The following is a 17994-nucleotide window of genomic DNA, read 5'->3' on the forward strand; positions in this document are numbered from 1 at the left end:
CTCCAGATTGAAGCAGTCGAAAACCAGTGCGGGACGCCCCCTCAAGTGCCACATTCGATTCGCTCTGTGTGCTTCTCCACTTCGATCAAGCTCCGACCGAGAGTGAGTCATGATTTGCGTGCGGCCCCCAATCAGTCAATGTCAGTTTCTCCCACCCGGATTTCCCGAGCCTTCCGAAAGAGGCGGGAAACACCATCCGGGCATTCGGTGCCGAAACTATGAGGCCCCGCGCGCGCACGCGGGCCCCATCGGGGAATATCATGGGGTCCTTCAACGATCAGGGCGGGGTAAGTGGAATGACGAAAGGGCGTGGGGGGGAAAGGGAGCCAAGCCATGTCCGCGTCTTTGAACCTTCCTTCCTCGCGGCTCGCGCGCCGACATCTTTCTCAAGACAGTCAGCCATGCCCAAACGCCAGCCCGCCAACAAAACCTCCACTCAGTTTTTTTTTACACTCTTTCCGGCCCGATAATCACCTATAGGGGAACGAGAAAAGACAAAGGGGGGGGGGGGGGGGGATGAACGGTTCGTCAGCCTACATAACCGGTTCTGAACTCGTCCAAACGTTTTTCTTGTTTTTCATCCCCCTTTTCCTTGAATTGATATATCTTCAACAAGCCGACAAATCGGTGTTTATATCAACTCAAGATGCACTTTACCTTCGACAATATCCCTAGTGAGTATGATCAAAGGAATGTGTCGTAAGCAAGGTCGATCATGCTGATGTCGATCAGACAATACCAACCCGAAATGGTGGAAGGACCGTGGTCTACGATTGAACGTGCTTTACTGGTGTGTCACTTTTGTCACCTGGAACACGTTGCTCGGATACGTGCTGATTTTCAAAGTCTTGGTTGTTGTCTTTGTCCTTGGTATCTCGGATGTGAGTAACGAAATTTCTACTTAGTTTTCCTCATCTTGATCATCAACCTTTCTTTCCGTCTGTGATCACCCCCGTTCTCCTATCAGTTCTCTCTGTCAAACACCCGCTGACTTTTGCCAGATGACCAGTCTCTTCTCACCGGTCTCCAGGCCGTCCCTTCTTGGGGTGTCTACTTCAACCACCCGTCAGGAAACATGCTTGGTCTCATTACGGCTTCTATCTTCTTGCCCGCCATCATTTTCTGTTTCGTCGGTGGTTACCTCGGTAACTTGATCGGTCGTCGACCCACTATTCTCATCGGTAACGTCTTCATGGTCGCTGGAGCTCTTCTCAATGCTCTCGCAAAAAACAGAGGCCAATTCTCCGGTGGTCGTGTGCTTATCGGTATCGGTGGTTCAATGATCAAGGTCGTCGCTCCTGCTCTCAACCAGGAACTTGCCCACCCTCGTTTGCGACCTGTCTTGGGTGCCATGTAAGTGTTTTCCTTACCAAAGAACTCGGGCCATGCCTGATATATCAGGTACTACGGTTTCTACTACACCGGTAGTACTATGTCATCATGGCTGTGTGTCGCCGGTCTATACATCGACAGAGGTGGCGAGTGGGGTTGGCGTTTCCCTTGTCTTTTCCAGATCGTCGGACCTATCGTCATCGCTTCCATCACTCTTGCCTCACCTGAATCTCCTAGAGTGAGTGAACACAAGATATTTCAAGTACCAACGCTGACTTGTCCCTAGTACTACATTAAGAAAGGTAACCCCGAAAGAGCTCTTCAGGTTTTGGCTCGACTCCACGCCAACGGTGATATGGACGACGAACTTATCCACTACGAGGTCCGAGAAATCCGTACAGCTATCGACGCTGAGAACGAAGGCGCCAACACTTCTTACAAGGACTTCTTCCGCACTCCAGGTAACAGGAGACGTTTGATCTGTGCTATCACTCTCGGTCTCGGAACCAACTGGGTTGGTAATGGTCTGGTGTCTTAGTGAGTTTGATCCTCTCACATGAAGTGATCGAAGACTGACGACTTTCAGCTACCTCTCTCCCGTACTTAAATCCGTCGGTATCAAAAGTCCTCTCCAGATCACCTGTATCAACGCCGGTCTTGCCATGTGGAATTTGGTTCTTGCTTGGGGAGGTGCATGGGCCGTCGAACGATTTGGTCGTCGTCCATTATTCTTTATCTCCACTTGGGGAATGTTCTTCTCGTATGCTGTCGTCATGGGACTTTCTGCTGGGTTCGCACAGACTGCAAGTTCTAGGATGGGAACAGCTGTCATTCCATTCCTCTTCTTGTACGTTTACCTCTTATTTCCTCACTGAGCCACAAACTGATAAAGCAGCTTCTACGGTTTCTACGATATCGCATGGACTCCACTTCCTTACCACTACACTACAGAGATTATGCCTTATGGTCTTCGAACCAAGGGTCTTGCCATCTTCACAATGTTCAATCAATTGGGAAACGCCTTCAACCAATTCGCCAACCCAGTCGCACTCAAAGCTATTGCTTGGAAATACTACGCTGTCTATCTTGCCCTTCTCATCGTCTTCTTCGTCTTGGAATACCTCTTCTTCCCTGGTACGTGTCACATCTTCTCAGACCAGGGATGTATACTGATAAACCAGAGACCAAGGGCTTGTCACTCGAAGAAATCACTCAAGTCTTCGACTACGGTGTCAAAGGACGAAAAGCTGCCATCGAGGATGTCAAAGCTCACATTGTGGAAGAAAAGGGACACGACGCCGGTTCTCTCCGCAAAGAAGACATTCAGCATGTCGAGGAACGTCCCACCGTCTAAGGTGTTTTTCCATCTATCATGGCTTTTGCGTAAGTATAAGAAGAAGAAAAGATCTACGGGGTTTTATCACGCCAGGCATGGCGCGCGTCTTTTTGGGGGAAAGCATTATATCATGGAAGGAAATTATTACCAGGGGATTTGTACGAGTTATGTTTGTTTTGCATGCAAGGTTATTGCGTGCTTGTCTGTATGCTCTCCGTTGTAATCTAAACTAATGGAGATTTCACTTGCTCTTACTGCTCCACTCTGCTCATGTTGTCTGCTTCGAAGTCGAGTAGGGAAGAGAAGGAGGAAGGGAAAGTGCCACTTTCCACTCGCCACATCGGGGATCGGAGGTTGTTCCGACAGATCCGATATTTGCCTGGTATTAAGTTCGCTTGATGTTGCCAGTTGGCACGCATAAATGCATAATTGTATGAAGCGCCAATGTTGTAGCATGTAGCACTTCCATTGTGAACAGATACGTGTAAAGAGTAGAAGGAAGCACAGGTCTTGACGTTCCAATAGGATTGAACCATCAACGACTTTGTTCACAAAATCACACGCGTCCACATGTGCTTGTCCATGTCATCCTTGTACTCTCACTCACATATTGAACCAGACACCGGTTCTGCTGTATCGACCAGAGATGACACCACGACTTGACATTGGTGCATATGACGGTAGTATAGATAATGTCGAGCCTTTTGAGATAAATGTACCTACCCATCGTCGTGAATCAGGAAAGAGACGGGTAGAAGAGTTGAACGAGGATCTCGACCGGTTAGTTCGTCCATTTCTCCCTCACCCCGACAGACCTACACCCGTATAGCTTCATGCTCGCACGCCTGATCGCTAACAATTGGTTCACCAGAGGATGGTGAGTATGGTGAAATCAGAGCTGACTGAGATAGGGCAGGTCCGTCGGATGATTGGAGCTTGAAAGACTTTGATATTGGTCGTCCGTTGGGAAAAGGTGAGTTTCTCAGTTGTATGTGGGTCTCCCAGTCATCATTATCATCTTGATACCAACTGGCACATGGCACATCTTCTCACACAGGCGGTGCATCAGTTCCATTCGTCATATATGATTCATTATCTCCTACCGTTAAACACGTTTCTCTTCCATTGACAATTACCGTTCGTACTCTCACCAAATACGAATGATGACCAGATTTGAAGTAGTCGCTGAATATTCAGGACATTTTGGAAAAGTATACCTTGCAAGAGTACGAAAACCAGGGGCAGAATCATTTGTGCTCGTTTTGAAATGTCTTGCCAAGGACGAGGTAGCAAGCAAGGGCGTTCAAACGCAAGTGAGGAGGGAAATCGAGGTGAGTTTATCGTTTGAAATTCAGAGACGATACTGATATTAGGTCATGCAACAACTAAGGCATCCTAACATCATTCGACTTTACGGCTGGTTTCATGATTCACAGCGTATCTATCTCATGCTAGAATATGCCGGTCAGTCTGCTCCTTTTTTTCTTACCCAGTAACATGGCAGAACTGATCAAGCAGGACAAGGTGAATTGTTCAAACATCTTCGTAAAGCCGGTCGTTTCTCTGAATCACGATCAGCTCGAGTAAGTAACCTCATTCAGTACATCAAATCGTAATCATTGAAAATTAGTATATATCTCAAGTCTCAGATGGACTGGCATACCTTCATACAAAAAATATCATACACAGGGATATCAAACCAGAAAATTTACTCTTAGGTTCGTCATACCTGCCTACATTGAGGTTCTATAGTGCTAAGAGGTTCAAGCTGATAATCAGGGATGCAAGGGGAGGTGAAAGTTGGGGATTTTGGATGGAGTGTTTACGCCCCTTCAGAAGACAGGTTATTTTCTCTTCTGATGTCAGTATCAGTGCAATGTTCTGACGAACACAGTCAAAGGACTATAGCTGGTACTTTGTCTTATGTTGCACCTGAGATGATCCTCGGTCAGGCATATGGACGTGCAGTAGATATTTGGGTGCGTACGTCCATCCTAGACTATAGCAACACTGTTGATATCTTTAGGCGTTGGGTGTTCTCACATATGAACTTGTTTGTGGTGCAGAACCCTTCGGAGCGGATAATCCAAGAAGTATGTTCCCTTTTCCCCCGTTATTAACTGTGATATGGGGATCTTTGTTCATGGTGCAGCTGTTCAAGCTCGGATTTGCCGTTGCGAGCTTTCGTTCCCCGATTTTGTTTCTATCAACGCGAGATCATTCATGCACAAGGTGAGTAATTTTTCAATTCTCGAGTGTGATACCTTCTGAAATGATAGCTATTATGCCTGACTCCCAATGAGCGACTACCTCTCGATAGGATACGAGACGAAGAGTGGATAGTCGAGAGTGTCAGATGACATGTGAATGGAAAGGTGACTACACGTACGGGCCGTCGATGAGAGTGGCCAAAGTCGACGTCATTGTTGACTGTATCTTTCCACTGGCCACTTCTCTTCCAAACTTGCCACACTTATTTCCTCAAAGTCCTCTCTGTATACTCCTCGCTGGTGGACTAGTCTCGACAGTGTCAGTTCTGGACATGAAGGCGGTTGGACTTGAGGCCTTGGGTGGGAAACTCTGGAGTCACTCGAAATTTCCGGGCATGGATTAAGCAGGGGTGAGGACCTGTTCAATTGATTTGAATTGACTAGGCTGATAGTCAGGCCAAGAACCCTGCCATACATCTGCAACTGGTCGCTCAAAGTTCCAACTCCCGCCCTCTCACTCGTCTGTCACTCTCGACCCAATTCATAGACCTGAACCTTCTCACCGAGATCGATAAACCCGGCTCGTTGGGTGAAAGTCAAGCATCAGCTTTTCGGATCATCTCTCCCTCAGAGAGAACACCGGATGACTCCTCTGGAAAGAAGATACCAAGCAGGAAGAGGGGCAAAGATACTTCGAGTGACGAAATGAAAAAAGCAGAAACAAGGCGGCTGTTCGGGTGAGTGAGGATTCGAAGTGAATGGTAAAATGATATAATCTACAATACATGCATGAGAGTACGAGTAGTGTACAAATCATGTTTAAACGTCGGATCAACCGCCAAGCATGAAAAAACGTAAATATGTACAAGACGTGTGTCAAAACTGATAACCCTTCATCACCTCCCAGCTAACCACCCTAGATCCGTGATGAACTTTTGTCTGATGGGTTCCATCGCTTCTCTGAACGCTCTCACTGTCGGATGTCCTATACCCGGAACGACAGGAATGGTACCCGCTCCCGAGGACCATGAATTGACAGCATGTTGACCTGCCAAGGTGTCCAAAGTTCCGAGCCAGCCAGAGACGGTGGAATGGGGGAACATGCCTCCTCGTCGATTGACATTTTCGCTCAGGTTCGAAACCCAAGTTGACCAGGCGCGGATGAGAGAGAGACCGAATCGTTCAATTGGGGTTGAAGGTGATTGTGCGTGAGAGGGTGGAGGAGGGGATAGGGAAAGGACCTGAAGGAAAGAGGAAGAGAGTAGAGCAAGGATATCGTATGTCTTTTCGAGACCGGTAGGGGAGTGTTTGGTGAAGATTTCGAGGTAAGTCGTGCACTGGGCGTCAGCGGAGCACGATCTAGGATGAGAACCTGATACAGGAATGAATTGAGCTTGTGGGAAGAAAGCCAGTTGATAGCCGACGGGATCACGATTTGGGGGGCAACATGACCAGAAAGGAGGACAGCAGATCAGCAGGTCAGCAGGACCGGTGGCGAAAAGAAAGAACAAAATGTCGTGTAGGTGTAGTGACAAGAATATGAAAACTCACCATGCGACAGAAATAATCAACTTTATCAATCACCCTACGCCATTCTCGCTCAGAAGCCGAGGTTGCCGACCCGGGAAAAGGTAATAACAATCGTTTGATCCCATCTACAGCGTTCTCCAATTGATCCTCGCAATCTTGTAATTCCGGTAATGGCAGCAGAGGCATAACGGTAGCTGACAATGATGGATCATTTTGAAGTAATTGAAGTAAGATACGAAGATGATAAGGAGGTGGTAAAGAAGCTTTGAGCACATCAGTCCTTCTCATCTTTCACAAAAAGAACTCGAAAGAAAAACTTACCAAGCATGACACCCATATCTACATCTTCTCTATTAACCTCATTGTTTTCAGTGATGGTAGGAATTACATTCGTATTCGTTTGATTTCTTTTGATCATTTTTCTACGAGGTTCTCCGATTCCTAATTTGGCAATACTACCCAATTCGATTTTCTTTGATTCGCCCGTCAATTCTCTCCTTGTCAATGTAGGAGAAGAAGTGGCGGAATTCGAACCTGATGCAGACGAGGCGGATTGTCTTCTCGAACGTTTGAGATTTCGTTTGGAATTTGATCCTATGAATTGTGATGTAGGTGGTAATGAACCTGGATGATCTCGTCGACGGGACAAAGGACTTTTATGAGGACTTGGAGATCTGTGCGTCGAACCGAATGTATAATGAGGTATCGCGGCTGTAGCAGAACAAGATGTGAATGTTTGAGAGGAAGGGGATGAAAGAGCAAAATCAAAACCTAAGGGAGGACCACGGGAGGCAAATCCGAAATTGAGAGCAGAGGATGGATGCTGCGTCAAAGGACGGGCCATGGTGGATAGAAGAAGTGATATTGGTGGACCTCGTTGGAGTGATGGTAGACTTCAAAGTCGATATCGAGGGACGAAGTAGTCACTGATATCAGAGAGATGAAGGTCTCTTGAGATATCCGAAGTAGAATATATGGGTCAAGACAATGGATGACTTTATATGAACAAGTGGGTTGATAGTTGTGGTGATGGGAGGAAAGCAAAGGGTGGCCACGAGTGCGATGAGACAGTTTATAAGGGAAGGGTTGTAAGAATTACGTAATCAATTGAATCACCGCCTTCCAAAATTGGTGAATTGCCAGCCTAGTGCACAACCTCGCTACCTTACTTCACTGACAACTTGGCAGCTTGGCCCCGATACAACTCTTACTTCGAAAAGGGTATCGGGACAACTTTCAACCGTTTCTTATCAAGTATTGACATATAATCAAAATGACGACGGCACAAAAGGTGGGTGAAAGTAAGGTCGGATCCATCGAGCTGACAGTCAGATCAAAGATATCGAGGAGGAGATGTCCAAGACGCAGAAGAATAAAGCGACAGAGTGAGTTCTTGTGACAATCATATAAAAAAAAAAAATGCTAACTCGGCCCAGATATCATCTCGGACAGCTCAAAGGTCTGTCAAATATCATTCATGGTCTTAGAAGAGATGTCTGACATTCAGCAAAATTAGCCAAATTACGAAGAGAGCTCATCAATCCTCCTGGAGGTGGAGGCGGAGGTCCGGGGATAGGTTTCGATGTAGCACGTACTGGTGTAGCAAGTGTTGGATTTGTTGGTTTTCCCAGTGTTGTCAGTTGTTTTCCCTCTTATCCTCTCCCTTGCGAAAATATGAAATGTTGTTCATACCTATAGGGAAAATCAACCCTCATGTCGAAATTAACGTGAGTCCTCATCTCAGCTATAAAGACAAATCCAACTGATGGTTCAGAGGAACATACTCCGAAGCTGCTTCATACGAATTCACAACTCTCACCACTGTACCCGGTACTCTCACTCATAATGGAGCCAGAATACAAATCCTCGATTTACCAGGAATCATAGAAGGTGCAAAAGATGGTAAAGGTAGAGGAAGACAAGTTATAGCCGTTGCTAGGACTTGTAATCTCATCTTTATCGTCCTTGACGTTCTTAAACCTCTTGTCGATCTAGCTATTTTGACAAACGAATTGGAAGGGTTCGGTATACGATTAAATAAAAGACCACCAGCGATAAGTATAAAAAAGAAGGAAAGTGGAGGTGTTGCAATAACGAACACTGTACCATTGACTAAAATCGATGCGAATGAGATAAGAGCTGTTTTGAATGAATATAGAATGAGTAATGCCGCTGTTACTATACATGAACCTGATGCTACGGTTGAGGATTTTATCGATGCTGTTGAGGGAAATAGGTGAGTTTTGTTGGTGAGTGAAGAATGGATTAGCTAATATGAATAGGGTATATGTTCCGGCAATTTGTGTGTTGAATAAAATCGATGCTATCAGTATAGAGGAATTAGATCTCTTATACAAAGTAAGTATCATTGATGTCCGTCACATAAAAAAAGACTGATTATGCAGATTCCAAATTCCGTTCCCATCTCTTCAAAATTATGGCTCAACATAGATGAACTTCTCGATGTTATGTGGGATAAATTAAATTTAGTCAGAATGTAAGTCTTAACTCCTCGATCACACCTCCTGTCGAAAAGGGTTTGGACTGATTGATAGATATACAAAACCAAGAGGACAACAACCAGATTATTCATCACCTGTCGTTCTACGTAGAGGTAGATGTACGGTTGAGGATTTCTGTAATGCTATTCATAAAGAAATCGTCAAACAATTCCGGAATGGTGAGTCGTATCACAGGATCAAAGCTGATAGAAAGCGATGGTATGGGGTACGTCGGCTAAACATTCAAGAGGGCAAAAGGTGGGGTTGGATCATGTGCTAGAGGATGAAGAGTGAGTCGCACTTCTTTTGCTTGGACGAAGACTGACTACTAGTATCATATGCATTTACAAAAAGTAGATTGAGATACACACAATGTAGCTTTAATATACATAAGGTCATGCAGATGATCAATCCGACTTCCATCTTTGAATACCGAAGGCACTCGTACTTTCCGCTGTCTCTCCAAGTATGCCTGGGATATCCAACTTCACTTGTCGATGAGATAATGGGCGACAATATCCTGATGATCATCTTTCATGGATGATCTTGAAGAATGACCACGATTCAGGTCTGTGACCACGACGATCACAACAGGCCTCAGATGTTGAATGAGATGAGCCATAGTCGGCTTAATGATTACCCCGATCCGCTTTCGTTTCACTCCGTTTCGTTTTGTCAACCCTCCGTTTAGCTTTTTCAGCCTTGATCAACCCTCTCACCCTTTCTTTCTGCTTTTCACTAGTGTGACCCATCACAACTTCTCTTCCTGCTTGTAATAAAGTTTGATGAAGTATGTCCAATGCTCGACGGAGGTTCTCACGACGATCCCTGGTTTCTTGAGACGAAATGAGTAGAGAAGGGTTAGATTTAAGATAATGATGCTTTACATCAGCCGGCTTTCTCCTGACTCCTTGTTCAAAATCAACTATCTAACTCGAGACACCGGGTATATATTCCTGTCAGAATGGGTGAAGATATGAAGGAGCAGCGTCCAAGATAAAAGCCAAAATGATATCTTTCAAAAAGGGGAAATCGTCCAGGACAGAGTCAATGACAATATCTAATTTCGAAGATGACTGAATCAAGTTATAAATGGGCTCACCGATTTACTCAATGATGACAAAAGAAAGGCCGGAGTCCAAGGAGATGGTGATAGAGGTACTCGGATAGTAGCTTTCGATTCCGTTTTGTTGACATGCTTCTCGTCAGCCTTTCACATTTCCTTCATTCAAGCTACCTCTAAAAGTCGGCTAAGCTTATATGAAATAACTTTCAGGACTCATGAGTGATACTTACCTGTCCACCTGGACCGGAAGACCGGCTATACTTGATTTCATATGCTCTAATGGGTATATCCTCCAATTTGAACCCATCGAGCCATTGTCGGGCGAGAGAATGGTGAGAAGGAGTCACCAATTTTTCCAAGTTGATCAATTCCGGAGGGGCTTGATCTGACCGAATATCGCTAGAGGAGAATGATCTCACACTTTTCAATACCACTCTGGATGGCGGACGGAATATGAACGGATAATATGTTGTTCTTGGGTGGATCATGTCTGTGATCACTGACCAGATGAAAAAGGTTGACTTTTTGGTCGTTTTTCAAAGACAGAGAGAAGTTCCGTCGGAACTCTATCCAAGAGTCAAGGGTCCTTCCTTTTCCGTCGGAACCCATTTAGCAGCTTTCGAACGCGACTGAACTTACCAGCGACGCGTCTCTCTCGACAAAACTCATCGTGATATTAGACCGACTCCTCGTGAAAGCTTCATACAGAGTGAACTTATCTTCTAAACATGTCAGACCTCACAGAATTTCTCGTCGATCTACCTGTCAAACTACTCTCAGACCGTGGTACCCTCCCTACTCTCGGATCAGACTTAGCGGCTGGATTAGACCTTTATTCGGCAGAGGATAAGGTCATACCTGCTCGAGGAAAAGCTTTGGTGGATCTTCAATTAAGTTTGGCTATACCTATTGGACATTACGGTAGAGTAGCTCCAAGGAGTGGACCTGGTGAGTTTGCTCATTCTTCTAACTCCTCCCCATCCCCCCCTCCCCCCTCTACCTGCCGATGTCCCGGAGCTCTTTGGTAGGGGGTTCCTCAACTTCCTTCTTGCTTATTGTGACAGGGTATTACTTGAGGCCACACAGTTTGAGGAAGAAGACAGATGAAAATGTTTGAATGTTCATTCTGTTTGAATCAAAATACAAATGAGAGAAAGGAGGTGAGAGCTGATGATATAGCTGCTAAACATGGGATACAAACCGGTGCAGGAGTTATAGATTCAGATTATAGAGGACCTTTGATGGTATTACTTTTCAATCACTCGGATGTTGATTTTCAAGGTTAGTCGACCTTTCCTTCTCTCTTGTTTCATCTTCTACTTCCTCCCTGACATCTTTGAACATCTCATCCTCGTCAGTGCATGCAAAACTCCCCGCACGATCGTTCTGTCCTAAATTTTTCATCGGTGTCATGTCGGGAACAGTAAAGGTTCCTCGTCGTCCCTTTTATCATCACATCCTGTATTTAGATGGAAAGAGAACATCAGCATAAAAGAGCGATGAGCTGTTGTATGACGGAAAGACGCTGATCAGAATAGTGAATGCAAAAGATAGAATCGCGCAATTGATTTTGGAACGTATTTCCATTCCTCGTTTGAGACAAGTAGACGTGAGTGGACTTTTCTCTTCTCTCCTCCTCTCCTCTTCCCCCTCCATCCCTTGCCGTATTACTCCTTGATCAGAGCCCCACCTTATTCTCTCATTCCCTTTCCATGTTCTTTCTCCTTTACTCATGACGGAACCTACTCTACCACTCTTTTTGTACTCTCACGTACTCGATGGATCGATCGAGGTTTAAGTGTCAAGTGTGGTAAGGCGAACCGAGCTCATCTCAGTCTCTCGATACCACCACTCGCGGTGCAGGAGGTTTCGGTTCCACGGGAGGATTTGGTCCTTCGAAAAAACAAAAATTGGAAAATGGTCAAGCTCATGAACCTGAACCTGCGGAAGCTGTCAAAACGGATATCTAAACATTCTCGCTATTCAAATTCCCTATCACATCCAGGTGATCAAAAGATCTCACATAGGAAATTTTTTTCCCTAAAAGATGAAAGACGATGCATAATATGGATAAGACATGACAGCTGATATAGTAAGAAGGACCTGGATTTAGGAAGGCGGATGAATATAAGATCACAGACATATGATATGCATCAAATTCTCCAGATCTCACTCCGTGCGCGTTCCCATACATTGTGTTCTCTCATTTCTTCCAATCCACCATCTATAGCCATATCCCTCTCTAACTCTGCTCGAGGAAGAGGATGAACGACGAGTTTAGCGAACGTCCCTCCTGTATGTGGACGAGAGAGATGAGAGGGGTTAATGACGAGTGTTGAGTCTACGATCTGGATTTTAGCGCTGGCGTTTACCATCATCATACCATGTCCATTCGTAAGATTCTGGAGAAATCTCCAACGAGGCGCCGAGTGGAATCTCTTTATTGCACCATCAGATCCACACCGGATACGTTGTGAAAGGATTAGGAGGAAACGAGCGAGAAAGAATGAGGTATAACAAGTTGAATGTCTATGAGGAAACGTTCGACGAACCTTGGAGAAATGTCTCAATTTGCTAGGTAAAATCAAGACATCCGGCGCTGATGACATCTTCAATAAGACATGATGCGTAACGTCTAAATTCACCTCGGTGGCGTGTACTTCAGGAGGTGGGAAAATAGGATAAAAAGTTCTTTGTCCTAAAACATGTCGTACTAATCCTGCCATGGGATCTTTCACCTCTTGTCCCTTTAGTTCTGAATCAGGTTCGGCTTCTTCTGCACGTTGAACTAATTCTTCTCTACGTAAATGGAACAAAACGTCGACGGATGATAGTGAAATTGTGATTTCGTTGATGCTGAATGTGCATGGGTTGGGAATGGTTCGTACGCGCTACTTGTCAAATTTATTCTCACCAACCCTGATTGAGACATCTTGGACTATACACTTTGTCCTAATCGGACACAGGCAGATTCCTGCTCTATATAACAGGGAGTCCCGCCAAGACAGTCAGATGTAAAGCAGGATAGGAGAGGAAGGGGTCATGGTATATGAGTGAGGAGACAAGAGTGAGACTCACCTTCGGAATACCCAATAGCTCCTTATCTAACATAGCCTGCGGGAAAGCCATATGTTTGCTCACTGTATCTCTCACACTGGGAGAAAGGATGATCATAGTTCCCGGTGATCCCTCTATGATCCTCTGTAACCGACTACCGACTTGATCCTTGAAGATCTCCTCCGAAGTTTGCAAGACGGCACCGTTGGCGATGAACGGGTGATTGGCATCGACAAATGGACCGAGCTATCATCAGCCGGTCCCGATAATGCAAGCTGGTCGTGCGACGAAAAGGCAAACTCACGAGGACGAGAACATCTGGACGTTCGGCGATGACCACCTCCACCAGAGCTTCCAGAGGATGATACAACAGATCATCATCCAGCGTGAATGGTCCAGCAGCTGTCATTATGAATATGGGCTGACCAGCTAGCTTGTCACCATGTTGCATAGCCAAAAGATCGGGTACTGTCGTGAGGTGCATCGGACTTGGAGGTGGCTAATAACATCAACATTCTCGAACATCAACATGAGTGAATTGAGGGTTGAACAACTCACCAACAGGACTTCATCAGCGACAAATACCCCACCTCCACCATTTCGTCCCTTCACACAAATCAAACAACCAGGAAACAAACCAAAACTCTTCACTCCAGCCGCCCCACCTCGGACTTTGATACCCGGAGAAAAACGTAACTGTACTCTTCTCCCGCTCCCCAATAATCGACTGGACTCGAGATACAAAGCTTGTGTAGATACCTTACTCGAGTCGGTTGGAGGACTGAGAATCCTGCCAACCGCATATATATCTTCTTCGGAAGCGAAATGTGGATCTCCAAGTTCAGTAATTCCATAAGAGTCTTTGATGATATCCGCAAAATCATCAATCATGTCGTCCAAAGCTTCGGACCGTTGTGAGATCTTTTCGAACATGTACCGATAACCCCAATCTTTGACATCTTCCGAGGTGCTAAGACCAACCCGATATTTCGTTGTGCCTAGCGGGTATCCTAAAGCAGAAGACAAGTGAGGGTTGAGAGTCTCCACCAAAGAATTAGGTTGAGATCGTTGTGAGAAAGGTTGATTAGGTTGGGGAGTAAGAAGGGAAGATTCGTTACCACTGAGAGGACTTGAAGGACGGGAACTTTCGCCGGATTTACCCACAGGAGTGGATAGATGAGTGTCAGAGAGTTTGGATGGACCAGGACGATAACTACTGGCTGTAGTCGGGGTGGCGAATTGTCGTGATGGTGTTAGATAGCTGTCATTGGATAAAGGAGAGGGGACATTGGCGTTGTTGGAAGTATTTGACAATCTGGCAATTCCATTACTGGACTTATTTTTCATGGGTCGTGATGGTGTCGTCAAACCGTCCAAGCTGTAAGTCAGCCTATATCTAACGTATCTACCTCCTACATTCACCTTCATCAACAGATTTAGACAAATGATAGTGATGACGCCCGACGTAATTCCGACGAGTCAGGTCTTGAGTCGTTCTGAGCAAAAGTCAAATACCTCACTCAAGTGAAATGAGATACAGAAACATGTTCGAGAAAAACTCACAATCCCCCTAAATCACTCATATTACCCTTAGCTTTCCTAACCCCGACTCCTACCACAGGTGTATTCTCATTCTGCGCCGGTGACATATTAGCAATAGCTTTTGCCTGTTGTTCTCTTTGTATCTCTTTACGAAGTTCGCGGATCGTATCAAGGCTAAGGATCGATAATCTTGCCCGTAGACCTGAAGGACGAGAAAGAAGAAAGGCTTCGTATTTGTAATACAAAGTTGAAGGAGTGAGATTGTAGAGTCGAAGTATGGAAAGACCTGAAAATCAGTTTTACAGCTAATCCATCGAACTGCTTCGTATGTTCATCCGAGGTTTTCAAATCCAAAAAAAGAACTGACATTCTGCCATGACGTCCGGATGAGTAGTGACGGCTTCGTGAAAGAGTTCACCCAGCTCGTTCCGAGCAGTCTCTTCTGATATAGCCATCTTGTCCTCACTTTCCTACCAACCACCACTTGATCCTCCGATTTATGATTATTCCAACTTGAGTGATTGTTCGTCGGCCAGAAAAAAGATGAGAGAACAGGCGCGTCATGAACGCGTCTCTATTCAAAGTGAAACTTATTCGACCCATCCTCTTGAATATTTGCTTCCGCTCACTGACAGCACTCTTCCAGTCCAGCTACGAGTATCATATCTCCTCTCCTCCCTGTATCGACTGATAACTAGTATCGGTCCAGGTGGGGAAATTGTCAAGCTGAAAACAGTAAGTATCTTGTGGAAGGGAAAGATGGACTCCTTGGGTCTTCCCATAAGCTTTGGAAAGCAATCTTCCCTCCCTTCCAAACCTCCTCAACCCTCTGGGCCGGCAGTTGCACGAAGAGGGGAGAGTTCGTCTCGCGGTCCAAGAGGCGCAGTGGGAGTCAGAACACAGAACAGAGGGCGAGGACGTGAGTCTCATGATGCTCAAAGGAGAGATACAGGATGGCCTTCCAATGCGGAGCATCTGAACGGGAATTTCAAAGTGAGCTCAGCAAGCGTGTTTTTTCGGGCGAACAATGGCTCATGGACAGAGACCGCATCCTTCATCTGATTCACATGGTAGGATGCCATCAGGACTACCGCATAGGCCTGAGAACCAACTGCATTCAGGTGGACGGGGGCACGGGCCTTTCCGTGGAAGAGGACGAGGAGGGAATGGTCCACGAGGAGGAAGAGGAGGACAAAGCGGTTCTCGTGGTGGTCATGATCATCAGGCGGGTGGGAATAATCATCAGGGAGAAGAGCAGGGGTATTTTAAAGAAAGTATGTGTGAGGACCCGTGGAAGGAATTATTGGAGGAAAGGGCTCGGCGAAGGGAACGGCAGGGTTCATGAGTCAGTTCACTGATTATCTCGTGAGTTGTGAGACAAAAATATTCGTATCCCTCTTGAATTACTCTCCGTGATGAAGGTGAATGTTGACAAGATTGCAGGTCAAATGCATCACACCACCACAGCTAGCACATTGCTCAAAGCTGTCCACCACCACCCTCTGTACAAACTCGGCCAACCTTCTTCCTCCACCACTTTCCTCGCGCAGTCCACCAATCCCTCGTATGGCTCTGTCGTTGGTCTTAGTCCGATTACATCCTCATCTGTCCCCGCGTATTGCGCTCCTTCAGGCGTAGCACCTTCCTCCGTGTCGTTTAGTGGAAGATCTCCCTGATTTGGTTGGACAGACAATCGAGTAGAGATGACTTCAAGGGGTGCCAACCAAGCTGTGGCTAAACTTTGGTAGATAAAGTATAGCGCCCACCAGAACCAAGATACGTTATTGTAGACCACATCTGGGGCTTCGGTGGGGTCTGCCGGCAAAGGAGAACCGAGAAGAGTGACTCTGACTGTCCGAGCGAGAAGGGTGACGCAAAGGGAATGAATGAATGTGGCTGCCAAAAGACCAGGGGTTAGATACAAGGCGTAGGGTTTGGAGAGCTCGTATGGTGTCAGAAGGATTCGGAGAGATGTTTGAGGTTTTAGTGGAAGTTTGTATGGTGTGATGATGGATCTGTTCGTCAATCTATGCCAAAAGCTCGAAATCTGTCAGGCTGACCTGTTGATTATGACGGTCATAGGAAGGGTGATGAGAGTCAAGACGATGGTGAAGATGCCCATTCTGAGATGTCAGCTCAGCTCTGACTGGTCATATGGGACGGAGCTCACCGAATGCCACCTGCTTCTGGAACAGAATATGTTCCTCTAGGTCCTTGACTGGAAGATCCTCCTACAAAAATGACCGAAGCGATGGAGACTAATGTGGTAAATATGACCATGGGTATTGAACCTGATCATTAACGACCATCATCAATATAGTACAGTCGCCCACCTTTGTACAGCCCATACCACCCTTCCAGTCTCTTTGTTCTTCTCAACGTTCCGAGCAGAGTTGTCAATGTCGGTCCTACTCTATCCTATCAGCTATATCTCAGAAATGTTCGAAAAATCAGCTAACCTGTTCTCAACTCCCTCCAGACCCACAGCTCGAGGGTTGTAGTTTGCTCGAAGTCGGATCAAAGCTCCATGAAATGGCATGGTCACCCCGACACCTACCGCCATGGCTAGGACCATGATGCCGGCAGCTAGGAGGAGGGTAAGGATGAACTCAAACATGATGTTGCGTCCCCTTATTAAAGCGTGTTTTCTGCTCGACCAATGTCGCTATGAAAGAGAAAGAGGAGAAGAAGTGATGATTGAAGTAGTTGAGAGTAGAAAGGAGAACTGCGGTTGAAAGGGGTGGCGATGCGTCTGTTTTTGCCACGTCATTCCCCACGGGGTACTGTTAGTAACCACGTGGCCATCGGTTACGTTTCTCGGCTCCGGTGCATACGGCATCTTCCCGACAACCTCGAGTATTTCCACTTGCCGTTAGAGTTGGCGTGTAGGGATAATCGCGACGGAGCTCGAATTAATCCCGACGGAAATTTGGCCATTTCACCCAAATCCCTACACTACTCACCCAAATACCTGCACTCTCTCAATATCGAGAATTATTGAGATGTAAGATATGTAAACTGATCCTAGACAGTCCAGGATGCATTTGATGCATAGAGATCATGTGTATCATGCATATTGACAGCTCTAGAGCGGTTTTCGGACCGGTTTTCGGACCTGTTTCGGATTATGTGATCCTCCCCTTTAACCGAAAATTGAACTTTCGGACCACTTTCGGGCGTTTCGGACGCGTTTCGGGTCCGAAAGTGCATTTTCGGAGCTGTCAATATGCATGATACACATGATCCCTATGCATTGAATGCATCCTCAACTCTCTAGGATCAGTTAACATGTCTTACATCTCAATAATTCTAGATAGGAGAGAGTGCAGGTATTTGGGTGAGTAGTGTAGGGATTTGGGTGAGTAGTGTAGGTATTGGGTGAGTTGTGTAGGGCAAATGGGTGAAATGGCCAAATCTCCG

General features: G+C 46.0%; 8 protein-coding genes across 8 annotated transcripts; 4 read left to right on the top strand and 4 right to left on the bottom strand.

Annotated features, from left to right (window-relative positions):
* Positions 1–731: 731 nt before the first annotated feature.
* Positions 732–2686, top strand: TREMEDRAFT_24787 (uncharacterized protein; the record flags this gene model as incomplete). The annotated part of the gene is made up of 7 exons (XM_007000481.1): positions 732–830; positions 1010–1353; positions 1402–1570; positions 1619–1869; positions 1919–2179; positions 2228–2466; positions 2514–2686. Coding segments are annotated over 7 exons (1536 nt in total), but the record flags the coding sequence as incomplete, so codon positions are not given.
* A 909-nt stretch (positions 2687–3595) lies between these two features.
* On the top strand, positions 3596–5028 carry TREMEDRAFT_26413 (uncharacterized protein; the record flags this gene model as incomplete). Its single annotated transcript, XM_007000695.1, has 10 exons — positions 3596–3641; positions 3866–3999; positions 4042–4132; positions 4184–4251; positions 4299–4386; positions 4448–4511; positions 4563–4647; positions 4695–4761; positions 4830–4900; positions 4948–5028. Coding segments are annotated over 10 exons (795 nt in total), but the record flags the coding sequence as incomplete, so codon positions are not given.
* A 746-nt stretch (positions 5029–5774) lies between these two features.
* TREMEDRAFT_58676 (uncharacterized protein) lies at positions 5775–7252 on the bottom strand (the record flags this gene model as incomplete). Its single annotated transcript, XM_007001293.1, has 3 exons — positions 5775–6215; positions 6430–6671; positions 6730–7252. 3 exons carry the CDS (start codon positions 7250–7252, stop codon positions 5775–5777), a joined length of 1206 nt encoding a protein of 401 aa, XP_007001355.1.
* Positions 7253–7681: 429 nt separating this feature from the next.
* Positions 7682–9266, top strand: TREMEDRAFT_58677 (uncharacterized protein; the record flags this gene model as incomplete). The annotated part of the gene is made up of 11 exons (XM_007001294.1): positions 7682–7699; positions 7741–7793; positions 7845–7867; positions 7916–8043; positions 8107–8135; positions 8183–8644; positions 8691–8766; positions 8814–8905; positions 8964–9088; positions 9124–9199; positions 9242–9266. The coding sequence occupies 11 exons, from the start codon at positions 7682–7684 to the stop codon at positions 9264–9266; spliced, it is 1107 nt and encodes a 368-aa protein (XP_007001356.1).
* Positions 9267–9538: 272 nt separating this feature from the next.
* TREMEDRAFT_24609 (uncharacterized protein) lies at positions 9539–10463 on the bottom strand (the record flags this gene model as incomplete). Its single annotated transcript, XM_007000459.1, has 3 exons — positions 9539–9790; positions 10012–10107; positions 10206–10463. 3 exons carry the CDS (start codon positions 10461–10463, stop codon positions 9539–9541), a joined length of 606 nt encoding a protein of 201 aa, XP_007000521.1.
* Positions 10464–10650: 187 nt separating this feature from the next.
* TREMEDRAFT_41797 (uncharacterized protein) lies at positions 10651–12146 on the top strand. The gene is made up of 4 exons (XM_007000891.1): positions 10651–10923; positions 11155–11256; positions 11514–11584; positions 11811–12146. Exons 1-4 carry the CDS (start codon positions 10704–10706, stop codon positions 11943–11945), a joined length of 528 nt encoding a protein of 175 aa, XP_007000953.1. The 5' UTR covers positions 10651–10703; the 3' UTR covers positions 11946–12146.
* On the bottom strand, positions 12129–15029 carry TREMEDRAFT_66921 (uncharacterized protein; the record flags this gene model as incomplete). Its single annotated transcript, XM_007001831.1, has 7 exons — positions 12129–12323; positions 12528–12866; positions 13054–13278; positions 13337–13531; positions 13591–14410; positions 14596–14860; positions 14942–15029. 7 exons carry the CDS (start codon positions 15027–15029, stop codon positions 12129–12131), a joined length of 2127 nt encoding a protein of 708 aa, XP_007001893.1.
* Positions 15030–15256: 227 nt separating this feature from the next.
* On the bottom strand, positions 15257–17191 carry TREMEDRAFT_70739 (uncharacterized protein; the record flags this gene model as incomplete). Its single annotated transcript, XM_007001965.1, has 7 exons — positions 15257–15567; positions 15617–15939; positions 16018–16589; positions 16635–16697; positions 16745–16865; positions 16908–16987; positions 17034–17191. The coding sequence occupies 5 exons, from the start codon at positions 17189–17191 to the stop codon at positions 16028–16030; spliced, it is 984 nt and encodes a 327-aa protein (XP_007002027.1). The 3' UTR covers positions 15257–15567; positions 15617–15939; positions 16018–16027.
* Between the last annotated feature and the right edge of the window lie 803 nt (positions 17192–17994).

The sequence above is a fragment of the Tremella mesenterica genome, assembly GCF_000271645.1.
Source record: "Tremella mesenterica DSM 1558 unplaced genomic scaffold TREMEscaffold_1, whole genome shotgun sequence".
Classification (NCBI taxonomy): Eukaryota; Fungi; Basidiomycota; class Tremellomycetes; order Tremellales; family Tremellaceae; genus Tremella; species Tremella mesenterica.

What these genes read in the sequence shown, in the direction of transcription:
- TREMEDRAFT_41797 (XM_007000891.1), top strand. Translation starts at nt 10,704, where the DNA reads ATGTCAGACCTCACAGAATTTCTCGTCGATCTACCTGTCAAACTACTC. An exon ending in CTCGGATGTTGATTTTCAAG is followed by an intron (nt 11,257 to 11,513) that starts GTTAGTCGACCT and finishes TGATCAGAATAG; the next exon opens with TGAATGCAAAAGATAGAATC. An exon ending in CTCGTTTGAGACAAGTAGAC is followed by an intron (nt 11,585 to 11,810) that starts GTGAGTGGACTT and finishes AGCTCATCTCAG; the next exon opens with TCTCTCGATACCACCACTCG.